This window comes from Nycticebus coucang, chromosome X (assembly GCF_027406575.1).
Source record: "Nycticebus coucang isolate mNycCou1 chromosome X, mNycCou1.pri, whole genome shotgun sequence".
NCBI lineage: Eukaryota > Metazoa > Chordata > Mammalia > Primates > Lorisidae > Nycticebus > Nycticebus coucang.
In genome coordinates this window covers 52826331-52840524 of record NC_069804.1, presented here as the reverse complement: position 1 = coordinate 52840524, position 14194 = coordinate 52826331, and the positions used below count along the sequence as shown (strand labels likewise).

Below are 14194 nucleotides of genomic sequence, written 5' to 3'. Positions count from 1 at the left end.
TCCTTCTGCCTCCACTGGCAAGCAGCTAAGTGCGTTCTAGCACTTGGCTCATTCTTACCAAACATTTTTGGTAGAGATAAGTTCTTAAGATGTTGTCCAGGGAGTGGCACCTGTGGGTCAGTGAGTAGGGTGCTGGCCCCATAGACCAAGGGTGGCGGGTTCAAACCCAGTCCAAACTGCAATAAAAAATAGCTGGGTGGGTCAGTTCTCTCATTAGTCTGAGGTTGCCCCTTCAGCCACTGGCTCTCGTCTTCAAGCTTGGGACTGGCAGACGAGAGTACTTGGTAGGAAGAAGCTGGACTCGGAGTCGTCGCTTGAGCCTTGCATCTCAGAAATTCAAGCTACTTGATACAACTTGTTCTACACAGGCCATGCATCTTACAAGGCATTTGTATGTGATGGCTGCTATCAGGAAGAAACTGGTGATTGTTGGTGATGAAGCTTGTGGGAAGACATGCTTGCTCATAGTCTTCAGCAAGGACCAGTTCCCAGAGGTGTACGTGCCCAAGGTGTTTGAGAACTACGTGGCAGATATTGAGGTGGATGGCAAGCAGGTAGAATTGGCTTTGTGGGACACAGCTGGGCAGGAAGACTATGACCGCCCGAGGCCCCTCTCCTCCCCAGACACCGATGTTATACTGATGTGTTTCTCCATCGACAGCCCTGATAGTTTAGAAAACATCCCAGAAAAATGGTCCCCAGAAGTCAAGCATTTCTGCCCCAGTGTGCCCATCATCCTGGTTGGGAATAAGAAGGATCTTCAGAATGATGAGCACACAAGGCAGGAGCTAGCCAAGATGAAGCAGGAGCCGGTAAAACCTGATGAAGGCAGAGATATGGCAAACGGGATTGGTGCTTTTGGGTACATGGAGTGTTCAGCAAAGACCAAAGATGGAGTGAGGGAGGTTTTTGAAATGGCTACAAGAGCTGCTCTGCAAGCCAGACGTGGGAAGAAAAAATCTGGGTGCCTTGTCTTATGAAACCTTGCTGCAAGCACAGCCCTGAAGCGGGTAATTTTGAAGTGCTGTTTGTTAATCTTAGTGCATGATTACTGGCCTTTTTCATTTATCTACAATTTACCTAAGATTACAAATCAAAAGTCATCTTGCTACCAGTATATAGAAGCCAACCATGATTATTAATGATGTCCAACTCGTCTGGCCCATCAGGGTCCTTCTGACACTGCTCTAACACCCCTCGTCTGCACTCCCATCTGACACACCAGGCGCTAACTCAAGGAATTTCTTAATAACTGCTTGCTGCTTTCTAGAAAGAGAAACAGTTGGTAACTTTTGTGAATTAGGCTGTTACTACTTTATAACTAACATGTTCTGCCTGTCTTTCAGCTGCAAGGTACTCCCATGAGTCACCACTTCAGAACTTTACTCCTTAACAGATCTCATTGGCACAGTGCTAGGAAAATTTTCAATTTTTTGAAAATGTGCTCAGTAGCCAAAAAGGCCCAAATACATGCAGCTATGGCAGAGTTACAGTTCTGTGGTTTCATGTTAGTTACCTTATAGTTACTGTGTAATTAGTGCCACTTAATGTATGCTACCAAAAATAAATATGTCTACCCCCAGACTAGGTGTAGTATTTTTTGTATAATTACATTTTCTAATACTGATATTTGTCATCCCTGAAGAAAGTGTATTGCCTTTTTTAAAAAAGAAAGTGTATTTGGAAATAAAGTCACATGGAAAATTGAAAAAAAAAATAGCTGGACGTTGTGGCAGGCGCCTGTGGTCCCAGCTACTCGGGAGGCTGAGGCAAGAGAACCGCCTAAGCCCAGGACTTGGAGGTTGCTGTGAGCTGTGACACCACAGCACTCTACCAAGGGCAACAAAGAGAGACTCTGTCTCTAACAACATATACACACACACACACACACACACACACTTTAGTTGCGACAGCCCAGCCTCGAATGCTTTGGCCTCAAATGATCCTCCCACATTGACCTTCCAAAGACACTGGGATTACAGGTATCAGCTCCCATAAACAGCCTAAATCTATAATACACTTTAGTATCCATTTCATACAATCAATTAATTATTACAGATGTATTTCATTGATATTTGCCAAATTCTTTTTTGGTTTGTTTGTTTGCTTCTTTGTTTACTTTGAGACAGAGTCTCAAGCTGTCGCCCTTGATAGAGTGCTGTAAGCTATGAAGCCACCAGAGGGCTCCAACTCAGACTCAGGTTATTCTCTTTCTTCCCTTTGTGTATTTTTAGTAGAGACAAGGTCCTGCTTTTGCTCGGGCTGGTTTCAAATTTGTAAGCTCAAGCAATCAACTGGTCTCAGCCTCCAGGGTTACAGATGCTAGGATTATAGGCATGACCCACCATGTAGGGCCTCCCAAATTCTTATATCTGTAGTGTACCTAGGATTGTAATTCAACCATGATTGAATGAATGGAGTTGCAGTGCAAGCCACATCAATTTATGGGCAGTAAATCTGATATGTGGCCTATTGTTAAACCACAACTCATGGTCAGACACATAATTTTCATGAAGCCAGATTTCAGCTTCACTTTCAGCACAACCTGATTTGCAACGTCATTCACTGCTCAGTAATACCAGGGTCTATGGTGAGGAATTAGATAATACTCTTAGACAATTTGTAAAAGAAAAAAACAAACATGACTAAGTGTCCATAAAATTTAATTTGTAAAACAACTGATGGTTCATATTGGCAGATGCACCTAGACCTCTGGTCTATAGAATGGATGTAAGAATATGATAGGGAAAAAAATGGAACATTATCAATGAGCCATGACCAAGCAGGGTGGCTCAGACCTGTAATTCTAGTACAAGGGGGAGGCCCCAGGAGTAAGATGGCTTGGGGTTAGGAATTCAACCTGAGCCTGGGCTAAAGAGGGACCTCAGTCTCTATGAAATGCAGAAAAGAAGGTTAGCCAACCATGTTGTTATATGCCAGCTACTTAGGAGCCTGAGGCAAGAGGATGGATCGCTTAAGCATCCTAGCTGGTTTCCAGCCACCATTATGACATCCGGGAACACAGAGCTGAGGAGAGATGTGCCAGGCCACTGTAGTCATGTGTTGTTTCCACTCTACAGGTAGACCACAGGAACATCATTTCAAGCCCATGAAGCCTAATGAAGTGTACCACCAAATTAGAAAATGGTAAGTTCTGGGTATTTCTTACTTTGGTTTTCAATGTCATTTATTCTAAGTTCCTGGATGGGCAAGGTGGCTCACACCTGTAAACCTAGCACTCTGAGAGGCTGAGGCAGGTGGATTGCTTGAGCTGAGAAGTTGTTGACCAGCCTGAACCAGAATGATACCCCGGGTGTTGTGGAGGGCCCCTGTCATACCCACTAATGGGAGCATAGGTCAACAGGCTTGCTTGACTCAAGGAGTTTCAGGTTGCTGTGAGCTATGAGGCCCTGGCACGTTACTGAGGGTAACAAAGTGAACGTCTTTCTCTCCCAAAAAGATAAAAACAAAGCATGTAAAATTAGTAAAAATAGCAAAATTGGCCATGTGTGTAGCAGTTGCCTGTAGTCTTAGCTACTTTAGAGGCTGAGGCAAGAGGATGGTTGGAGACCAAGGATTTTACGTTGCTGTGAGCTATGATCAGGCCAAGACACAGTAGCCAGGTTGACTGAGTGAGACTCTATCTCAAAAATAAAGAAAGAAATAATTAAGGAACTAAATAAATCAACTAAAAGGAGAGGCAATGTTCACGGGGTAATTGAGCCCTTGCCCCAGGGGATTAGGCGGTGATTATTCTGTATATCCTTCAATTGTGCCCCTCATTATTTTTACCCTCATAACCATCTGAAATGAAAGAAGGAATGAAAGAAAGAAAGAAACAGAGAGAGAGGAAGGAAGCAAGGAAGGGAGGGTGGGAGGGAAGAAGGGAGGAAAGAAAGAAAGAAAGAAACAGATAAAACACCTGAGACAAACACACAAAAAGAAACACGTAGCCAGTTCTCCAGGAAAAATGGATTAGGTATCTAAGTTAGTTATCAATTTTCAAACTGCACAGCACTCATTGTATTGTCCCAGTGTGGTGGCTCAGTCCGGTAATCCTAGCAATCTGGGAGGCCCAAGCAGGGGAACTTCTTGAGCTCAGGAGTTCAAGACCAGCCAGTGCCAGAGCCAGACCCTGTCTCTAGTCAAAATAGAAAAAGTAGGCGGGTGTCATGGCTGGGGCCACCTGTAGGCCAAGCTACTCAGGAGGCTGAGGCAAGAGGATTGCGCCATCCCGGGAGTTGGGCGTTGCAGTGAGCTATGATGCCAGGGTGCTCTCCTCAGGGCCACAGAGTGCAACTCTGTCTGAAAAACAAGAAATGCACAGTGCTCCTTTGTTCACCAATAAGTAAATAAGCAAGACTCTGTGGCTGCTGGAATTAAATAATTCTTGGGGTTTTTTGAAGGAGCATTTTATATTTACAGTTCAACCGATAATGCTTACACTTGTTACTGCGCAGGGTATTGCAGGTTTTGTGGTTGGAAAATGTTCGGTAGTTAAAAAGTTACTGTTCTTGCTACCCACCTAAATATAAACTAAATCTAATACTCCCATCTTCAATTTAATTTCTAAATTAAAGTGTTGTAAACGTATGAGTCAATTGTGAATATTAGTTTAAAGGGGAAAGTGAAACTTAAAAAATATTCCCAACTAGATTATCTACATGAATACACTGGAATTCCATATTTTGCTTTCATTTTGTCTTAAAAAAATGAAATAGCAATGCTCTATCAGTCACACAGAAGACATGCAGATTTAGCAGCATTGATATTATACTCTATCTTGTTAGAATTAAAGACACCCTGTACCCACATGTACACCAACAGGAGGTCACACATGAACAGTTGTAACTAAGCACTGTGACAAATTAGGCAGTTCTTGCCACATTAGTCCCTATGAAAACAAAAGTGGGGAAAGGGAGTAAAATAAATTGTTTCAAAATGGGCAATTTTGCCCCAATTGCCATGTTTAAAGAGCAGAGCTACTGTAGCTAAAATGTAGCCAAAATGTATATGTAAATGTAAATTGTAAATGCAATTGTAGCTATATTGTAGCTAAAATTTTCTCAAGTGTTTTAAGGCACATGTATATAATGATTTTAACCCTTGTCTATCCACCTTGTATAAAGTCAATACTACCAATTTCTTCTGTGACAACAGCACGTAGAGTCATAGCATTGCCTCCATTATGGATCCTCTTCAATCCTCCTATCAGAATCCAAAGATGATTGAAATGTGCGCTACAATCCTTAATCCAAAGAATTTTTCTTTCTTTCTTTCTTTCTTTCTTTCTTTCTTTCTTTTTTTTTTTTTTGAGACAGTGTCTCACTATGTTGCCCTTGGTAGAGTGCCATGGCGTCACAGCTCACAGCAACCTCCATCGCTTGAGCTGAAGCAATTCTCTTGCCTCAGCCTCCCAAGTAGCTGGGACGAGAGGCAACTGCCACAACCCCTGGCTATTTTTTGTTCCAGTTGTCATTGTTTAGCTGGCCCGGGTCGAGTTCATAACTGCCACATTGTGTGTGGCTAGCACCATAAACAAAAGCATTCTTAATCCATCTGTTCACATATGTCTACAGAAAGACACGTGAAAAGCAAGATCAACATGAGAACAAACACCCCCAACATACCAGTTCACATAAACCAGAGCAGAATAAACATTTACACAGTCACAGTCTGAAGACCATGGAGAGTTAACTAAATTTAAACACTCCCGTCTATGACATCACTTAAAATAAAATTTATCAAAGACATAAGGGGAATGTAGATGTCAGGAGCAAGGGGATATTACACAAGAATGCAATTCAACACTTTAGCCCATTCTGAACAAAACAGATTGAATTAAAAAAGGAAAAGATTGTAATAAAGGAAAACTGTATACAATAAGAGTTCTACAAAAAGTGTCACCAGTCATCACATGTACCAGAGGAGATCTGCTATGATGAGAAGAATAGCGTGGCGATGCTCTGCTTTTCCTTGGGGCGTAACTGCAACTCTTGCTGTTGCTTCTGCTACCGTACCACTTCTGCTATGACTAGGGCTTTAAAATGGAGATCTTCCATAACTTGGACTTCTAGGCCCATCAACATTAACCTGGATGTAGGCAGTTTCTCCCTCATGAGATCTAAACTTAGTGTTATCCAGTTCTCGAACTGCATAGGTTATGTTTTCTTTCCGTACAAATTCCATGACACCCGTGCCATCTCAGTAAACAACAGCATAACATACATCACCTGCTTCACTCATGTGATCCTTTAAATCCTGCCAGCTTCCACTTGGAGGCAGTACAGAGACAACCACTCTGTTTTCAGACCGCCTAGAAGTGGGGCTATAGCAGCCTTAGGGAGCTCCACCAGCTCTAAGACCCATCGCTGCCTCAACCTGTACCAGGGCAGCTTGCAGGAAACTCCACACGCAAATGGGATCCACCATGATCATAGTTCTCACGACCATACCCAGTATCCTCAGCATCTCAGGGGTCCTTGAACTCAACGGAAGTGCAGGGTGGTACCCCATGGCCATTCTTGAGGTGATGTCTCCCATAAAGCTGTATTTGTAGAACACGTCCTCAATGTCCTTGGTTCAGATGTCTGGAGGTAAGTTACCCACATAACTGCAATCATTGTTCCACGATAGACCACAAATCATACCACCTTCCCACATGGCGGAGTTAAAAAGGTGGAATTGAGAACGGGCCTTCCCACCAACCTATGGCACAGCAGAGCCAACCCACAGTGGCAACATGTCTCCACGAATTAATTCTTGACTTATTGATTTTTAGAGTGAAGATCTCACTCTATTCCCAGGCTAGAGTGCAATGGTGGAATTCTAGCTCCCTGAAACCTTGATCTCCTGGTCTCCAGAGATCCCCCTGCCTCCTTAGTCTGGCAAGCAGCTAGGTGTGTTCTAACACTTGGCTCATTGTTTCCAAACATTATTGGTAGAGATGAGGTCTTCAGATGTTGCCCAGGCTAGCCTTGAATGCTTTGGCCTCAAATGATCCTCCTACCTTGGCCTCCCAAAGACAATGGTGTATTAAAGGTATCAGCTCCAGTACCCAGCCTAAATCTAAAATACACTTGAATATCCATTTCATACAGTCAATTTATTATTACGGATGTTATTTCATTGGTAGTTGCCAAATTCTTTGTTCGTTTGTTTTTGAGACAGTCTGAAGCTCTTGCTTGGGGTAGAGTGCCATGGCTTCATAGCTCACAGCAACCTCCAACTCAGACTCAGGTGATCCTATGTCTTCAGTTTGTGTATTTTTAGCAGAGACAAGTTCTCGCATTTGCTCAGGCTGGTTTTGAACTCGGGAGCTCCGGCAATCTACAAACCTCAGCCTCCCAGAATGCTTGGATTACAGGCCAGGGGCAGCATGCTGGGCCTGACAAATTCTTCTATCTGTAGCCAATGTAGGATTGTAATTCAACCATGATTGGATGAATGCAGGTGCCAAAAAATCTGCTGACTTATCCACGTCAATTTATGAGCAGTACATCTGATATGTGGTCGATAATGAAACTACATCTCATGGTCATACACATCCTTTTCATGAAGCTGAAATCCCTGTCATCTTCAGAACTACCTGATTGGCAACTCTACTCAGTGCTCACTGATACCAGGGTTTCTGGTGAGGAATCAGATAATAATCCTAAATAATCTATAACATGTAGTCACGTATTATACCCCTAAAACTGTATTTGCAAAACAGCTGAAGGGTCAGATGGGCTGATAGAAGAATCTTATAAGAAAAAACTAGAATATTATTTATGAGCCATGGCCTAGCAGGGTGGCTGAGACCTAAGCCTAAGCAAAAGAAACATCCTCAGTCTGTATGAAAAGCAGAAAAGTTTAGCCAAGCACAGTGATGTGTGCCACCTACTTAGGAGGCTGAGGCAAAAAAACGGATCACTTGAGCATCCTGGCCGGTGTCCAGCTACCATTATGACCTCAGGGAACACATAGCTGAGGAAAGATGTGTCAGGCCACTGTTGTTATGTGATGTTTCCTCTCTACAGGTAGAGCACAGGAACGTTATTTAAAGCCCATGAAGCCTAGTGAAGTGTACCACCAAGTTATAAAATGGTAAGTTTTAGGTTTTTCTTTGGTTTTCAGTATCATTCATTTTTAAGTTCCTGTCCAGGCAAGGTGGCTCACGCCTGTAAACCTAGCACTCTGGGAGGCCGAGGCAGGTGAATCACTTTGAGCTCAGGGGTTATTGACCGACCTGAGCCAGAATGAGAGCCTGGGCCTTGTAGCAAGCCCTGTCCTCCCAGCCAAATGGGAGGCTAAGGCAAGAGGCTCGTTTTGACTCCAGAAGTTTCAGGTTGCTGTGAGCTATTAGGCCCTGCCACTTTACCGAGGGTGACAAAGTGAGCATCTGTCTCATGCAACAACAACAAAAAAAAGATAAAAACAAAGTATGTGAAATTAGTAAAAATAGCAGAATTAGTCACGTTGTGTGGCTGGTGGCTGTAGTTGCAGCTACTTTAGAGGCTGAGGCAAGAGGATTGGTTGAGACCAAGGATTTTACATTGCTGTGAACTATGATGAGGCCTAGGCACTCTAGCTAACATGACAGAGTGAGACTCTGTCTCAGAAATAAAGAAATGAGTAGGTAACTAAATCAACTAAAAGAAAAGCCAAAGTTCAGGAGGTAGGTGAGCCCTTGACTCTGGACGTTGGGGGGTGGTTGTTCTGTATATCCTTGGATTGTTCCCTCATCATTTTTACCCTCATATTCATCTCAAATGAAAGAAAGGAAAAAAATTGGGATGGGGAAGGGGAAGGGAATGAAAAGGAAAGGGATTAGGAAAGGATGAAACAAGTAAAGAAAGGAAAAAAAGAAGGAAAGAGCGAGGTAAAATCCCTGTGCCACACACTGAAGGAAAAGTGTAGCCAGTTCTCCAGGAAAAATGGATAAGGTATCTAAGTTAGTTATCAATTATCAAACTTCACAGCACTCATTCTATTAGCCAGGTGAGGTGGCTCAGTCCAAAAATCCTAGAAATCTGAGAGGCCCAGGCACCGTGACTTCTGGAGCTCAGGACTTCAAGACCAACCTCAGCAAGAGACAGACCCTGTCTCTCATCAAAAGAGAACAAGTTGGTGGGTGTCATGGCCCAAGCCACCTGTAGACCCAGCTACTTGGGAGGCTGAGGCAAGAGGATTGCTCAAGCCCAGGAATTGTGCGTTGCAGTGAGCTACAATGCCAGGATACTCTCCTCAGGGCCATAGAGTGAGACTGTGTCTCAAAAACAAGGAAATGCATAGTGCTCCTTTGATCATGAAAAAGTAAATAAGGGACACCGAGCTCTCGCCAGCCCCGCGCAGGCCCCGGGCCGGGGGACCTGCAATCCCGGGCAGCAGTGGGGACCCGCCGGCGCCAGTAGACGCCCCGCGGAGGCCGAGCCCCCGGGGTCCAATTCAGGCCTCGGCCGCGCCAGCTGGACCTGGCCGCGGGTCTGGGTCTACGATGCCCACCCTGCACATCGAAGATTTGCCCGAGAAGGAGAAACTGAAGATGGAAGTTGAGCAACTTCGCAAAGAAGTGAAGTTGCAGAGACAGCAGGTGTCTAAATGTTCTGAGGAAATAAAGAACTATATTGAAGAACGTTCTGGAGAGGATCCTCTGGTGAAAGGAATCCCAGAAGACAAGAATCCATTTAAAGAAAAAGGCAGCCGCATTATTAAATAAATAACTCTGGGGAGAAACTTCATCCTCAGTGGAAGAATTAGTTTATTTTAGCTTTCCCAAATAAAACCAAAGTGCCTTTTTAAGGAAGTAAAAATGAAATATAAAGGAGACTTTCTTAAGCACTCTGTATTAATAGATAAAGTTAGGTATGAAAGCATAGGTAATTGTCAACCTTGCTCACTGCACACCTTTTTTGAAAGTACAGCAATTGTCAGCTGTACAATTTTGAAAATAAGAACATGACATGCATGACTCACTTCTTTTAGTATATTGCTTGATGCCTCAAATAAAGTTTTATCTTGGGGAAAAAAAAAAGTAAATAAGCAAGGTTCTGTGGTCCCTTGAATTAATTAATTCTTGGGTTGATTGATTTTAGAGACAAGGTCTCACTCTGTTCCCCAGGCTGGAGTGCAGTGGTGGGCTCCAGACATCTTGCCTCAGCCTGGCAAGCAGCTAGTGTGTTCTGGCACTTGGCTCATTGTTACCAAACATTATTGGTAGAGATGAGGTCTTAAGATATTCCCCAGGCTAGCCTTGAACACTTTGGCCTCAAATGATCCTCCCACTTTGGCCTCCCAAAGACACTGGGATTACAGATATCAGCACCCATACCCAGCCTAAATCGATAATACACTTTAATATCCATTTCATACAGACATATTTCATTGGTAGTTGCCAAATTCTTTTTGTTTATTTTTTGGTTGGTTGATTGGTTGGTTTGTTGTTGAGACAGTCACAAGCTGTAGCCCTGAGTAGGGTGCCATGGCTTCATAGTCCAACTTGGACTCAGGTGATCCTTTTTGCTCAGTTTGTGTATTTTTAGTAGAGGCACAGTCTCCCTTTTGCACAGGCTGGTTTCCAACTGGCAAGCCCAGCAATCTACCCCCCTTAGCCTCCCAGAATGCTGGGATTACAGGTCTAAGCCACCATGCCAGGCCTGCCAAATGCTATTTCTAGCCAATGTAGGATTGTAATTCCACCATGATTGAACGAATGAAGTTGCTGTCCAATCTGATGACTTATCCACGTCAATTTATTATCAGTACATCTGAGATGTGGTCTACTGTCATACACATTATTTTCGGGAAAGTGAAATACCTTTCAGCTTCAGAACTACATGATTTGTAAATTCACTCTGCACCAAGTGATACCAGGGTTTATGGGGAGGACTCAGATCATAATCCTAGGCAATTTGTAACATATAGTCAAGTCTTATAGCCATAAAACTTTATTTGGAAAACATGTTATGGGTCAGATGGGCCGGTGCTCCTATATCTATGTTCTATAGAATGAATACAAGAATATGATAGGAAAGAAATAGAATATTATCAATGAGCCATGGCCGAGGAGGTTGTCTCAGACCTGTAATCTTAGTCCATGGGGGAGTCCCCGGGCAGAAGATTGCTCGAGGTGAGGAACTCCACCTCAGTCTAAGCAAAAGAAAGACCCTCAGTCTCTATGAAAAGCAAAAAAGGGGCTGGGCGTGGTGGCTCACACCTGTAGTCCCAGAGCTGTGGGAGGCCGAGGCAGGTGGATTGCCTGAGCTTGGAGGTTCGAGACCAGTATGAGCAGGAGTGAGCCAGAGTGAAACCCCGTCTCTACTAACATCAAAAACAGCCGGACATTGTGGCGGGCATCTGTAATCCCAGCTACTGGAGAGGCAAAGGGAAAGAGAATCACCAAAGGAAGAACAGTAAAAAAAAACTTCAAATGAAGAGAATGAACAAGCAAGCTGAAATTAAAAATAAATAAGGCCGGGCGTGGTGGCTCATGCCTGTAGTCCCAGCACTGTGGGAGGCCGAGGCAGGTGGATTGTCTGAGCTCAGAGGTTCAAGTATGACTAGCAGTGAGCCAGAGTAAGACCCCGTCTCTACTAACATCAAAAACAGCGGGACAGAGCATTGCCAGAGGAAGAAGAAAATGAACAAAAAAAAAAGTACTTCAAACGAAGAAGAATGAACAAGCAAGCTGAAATTAAAAATAAAAAAAAAATTTAATAAATAAATAATAATAAAGAAAAGAAGAAAAGGTTAGCCAACCATGGTGGTGTATGCCAGCTACTTAGGAGGCTGAGGCAAGAAGATGGATCCCTTGAGCATCCTGGCCCTGCTGCAGCTACCATTATGATATCAGGGAACACAGAGGTGAGGAGAAATAGGTCAGGCCACTGTTGTCATGTGATATTTCCACTCTACAGGTAGACCACAGGAATGTTATCTGAAACCCATGAAACCTAGCGAAGTGTACCCACCAAATTAGAAAATGGTGAGTTTTGAGTATTTCTTAGTTCTCAGTATGTTTCATTCAACGTTCTTGGCCAGGGAAGGTAACTCATGACTGTAATCCTAGCACTCTGGGAGCCCGAGGCAGGTGCATGGCTTGAGCTCAGGAGCTGTTGTCCAGCCTTAGCCAGAATGAAAGCCCAGGCATTGTGGCGGGCCCCTATCCGCCCAGCCACAGGGGAGGCTAAGGCAAGAGGCTGGCTTGATTACAGGAGTCTCAGGTTGCTGTGAGCTATGAGGCCCTGCCACATTACCAAGGGTGACAAAGTGAGCATCTGTCTCATGCATCAAAACAAAAGATAGAAATGAATTACATGGGTGGCGCCTGTGGCTCAGTGAGTAGGGCGCCGGCCCCATATACCAAGGGTGGCAGGTTCAAACCCAGCCCCGGCAAAACTGCAACAACAACAACAACAAAATAGCCGGGTGTTGTTGTGGGCACCTGTAATCCCAGCTACTTGGGAGGCTAAGGCAAGAGAATCGCCTAAGCCTAAGAGCTAGAGGTTGCTGTGAGCTGTGATGCCATAGCACTCTACTGAGGGCGACAAAGTGAGACTCTGTCTCAAAAAAAAAAAATCAAAAAAAAAAGAAATGAATTACGTAACATTAGTAAAAATAGAAAAATGAGCCATGTGTGGCAGAGGCCTGTAGTCACACCTAGTTCAGAGGCTGAGGCAAGAGGATTGCTTGAGAGCGAGGATTTTACATTGCTCTGGACTATGATGAGGCCAAGGCACTCTAGCCAGAGTGACAGCGTGAGACTGTCTCAAAAATAAAGAGAGAGGCTCTGTGCCTGTGGCTCAAGTGGCTAAAGCGCCAGCCATATACACCAGAGCTGGCCCTTTCGAATCCAGCCCGGGCTCGCCAAACAACAATGACGGCTGCAACCAAAAAATAGCCAGGCATTGTGGTGGGTGCCTGTAGTCCCAGCTACTTGGGAGGCAGAAGCAGGAGAATCAATTGAGCCCAGGAGCTGGAGGTTGTTGTGAGCCGTGATGCCACGGCACTCTACCCAGGGTGAAAGCTTGAGGCTCTGTCTCAAAAATAAATAAATAAATAAATAATAAAGAGAGAAATAAGTAAGTAAATAAATCAACTAAAAGAAGAGCCAAAATTCACGTGGTAGTTGAGCCCTTGCTCCGGGGGATAGGGAGCTGGTTGTTGTGTATATCCTTCAATTGTGCCCCTCATCATTTTTACCCACATATTAATCTCAAATGAAAGAAATGAAAGTTATGGGGATGGGTAGGGATAGAAAAGGAAAGGAAATTGGTAAGGAAAGGTAAAAAAAAGAAAGAAAAAGAAAGAAAGAAAGAAAGAAAGAGAGAGAGAGAGAGAGAGAGAGAGAGAGAGAAGAAAGAAAGAAAGAAAGAAAGAAAGAAAGAAAGAAAGAAAGAAAGAAAGAAAGAAAGAAAGAAAGAGAGAGAGAGAGAGAGAGAGAGAGAGAGAGAGAGAGAGAGAGAGAGAGAGAGAGAGAAAGAGAAGGAGAAAAGAAAGAGGTAAAATCCCTACCCACCACACACACAAAGCAAAGGGTAGTCATTAGTCGAGGAAAAATGGATTAGGTACCTAAGTTAATTATCAATTTTCAAACTGCACAGCACTCATCATTTTATTGACCAGGTGGGGAGGCTGTGTGCAGTAATCCTAGCAGTCTGGGAGGCCCATGTAAGGGGCCTTCTTCAGCCCAGGAGTTCAAGACCAGCATAAGCAAGAGCCAGACCCTCTCTCTAGTCAAAGAGAGAACCAATTGGTGGGTATCGTGGCCCGGGCCAGCTGTTGGCCCAGCTACTCAGGAGGCTGAGGCAAGAGGATTGCTCAAGCCCAGGAGTTGGGCATTGCAATGAGCTAACATGCCAGGGTCCTATCCTCATGGCCACAGAGTGACACTGTGTCTCAAAAACAAGGAAATGCATAATGCTCCTTTGATCATGAAAAAGTAAATAAGCAAGACTCTCTGGTTCCTTGAATTAATTAATTCTTGATTGATTGATTTTAGAGACAAGGTCTCACTCTATTCCCCAGGCTGGAGTGCAGTGGTGTGATTCTAGCTCTCTGCAACCTTGATCTCCTGGGCTCCGGACATCTTCTTGCCTCAGCCTGGCAAACAGCTAGATGTGTTCTAGCACTTGGCTCATTCTTTCCAAACATTACTGATAAAGATAAGGTCTTAAGATGTTGCCCTGGCTAGCCTTGAACACTTTGGCCTCAA

The 14194-nt window shown here is 44.0% G+C and overlaps 2 protein-coding genes and 1 pseudogene across 2 annotated transcripts; 2 read left to right on the top strand and 1 right to left on the bottom strand.

Moving 5' to 3' along the window:
* The first annotated feature begins 264 nt into the window (after positions 1 to 264).
* LOC128578380 (transforming protein RhoA-like) lies at positions 265 to 1700 on the top strand. Its single transcript, XM_053580987.1, has one exon. It carries the CDS (start codon positions 372 to 374, stop codon positions 978 to 980), a length of 609 nt encoding a protein of 202 aa, XP_053436962.1. The 5' UTR covers positions 265 to 371; the 3' UTR covers positions 981 to 1700.
* Positions 1701 to 5804: 4104 nt separating this feature from the next.
* LOC128578379 (serine/arginine-rich splicing factor 1-like) lies at positions 5805 to 6701 on the bottom strand (annotated as a pseudogene).
* Positions 6702 to 9439: 2738 nt separating this feature from the next.
* On the top strand, positions 9440 to 9999 carry LOC128578378 (guanine nucleotide-binding protein G(I)/G(S)/G(O) subunit gamma-11-like). The gene has a single exon (XM_053580985.1). The coding sequence runs from the start codon at positions 9479 to 9481 to the stop codon at positions 9698 to 9700; it is 222 nt and encodes a 73-aa protein (XP_053436960.1). The 5' UTR covers positions 9440 to 9478; the 3' UTR covers positions 9701 to 9999.
* Positions 10000 to 14194: the final 4195 nt, after the last annotated feature.

What these genes read in the sequence shown, in the direction of transcription:
- LOC128578380 (XM_053580987.1), top strand. Translation starts at nt 372, where the DNA reads ATGCATCTTACAAGGCATTTGTATGTGATGGCTGCTATCAGGAAGAAA.
- LOC128578378 (XM_053580985.1), top strand. Translation starts at nt 9,479, where the DNA reads ATGCCCACCCTGCACATCGAAGATTTGCCCGAGAAGGAGAAACTGAAG.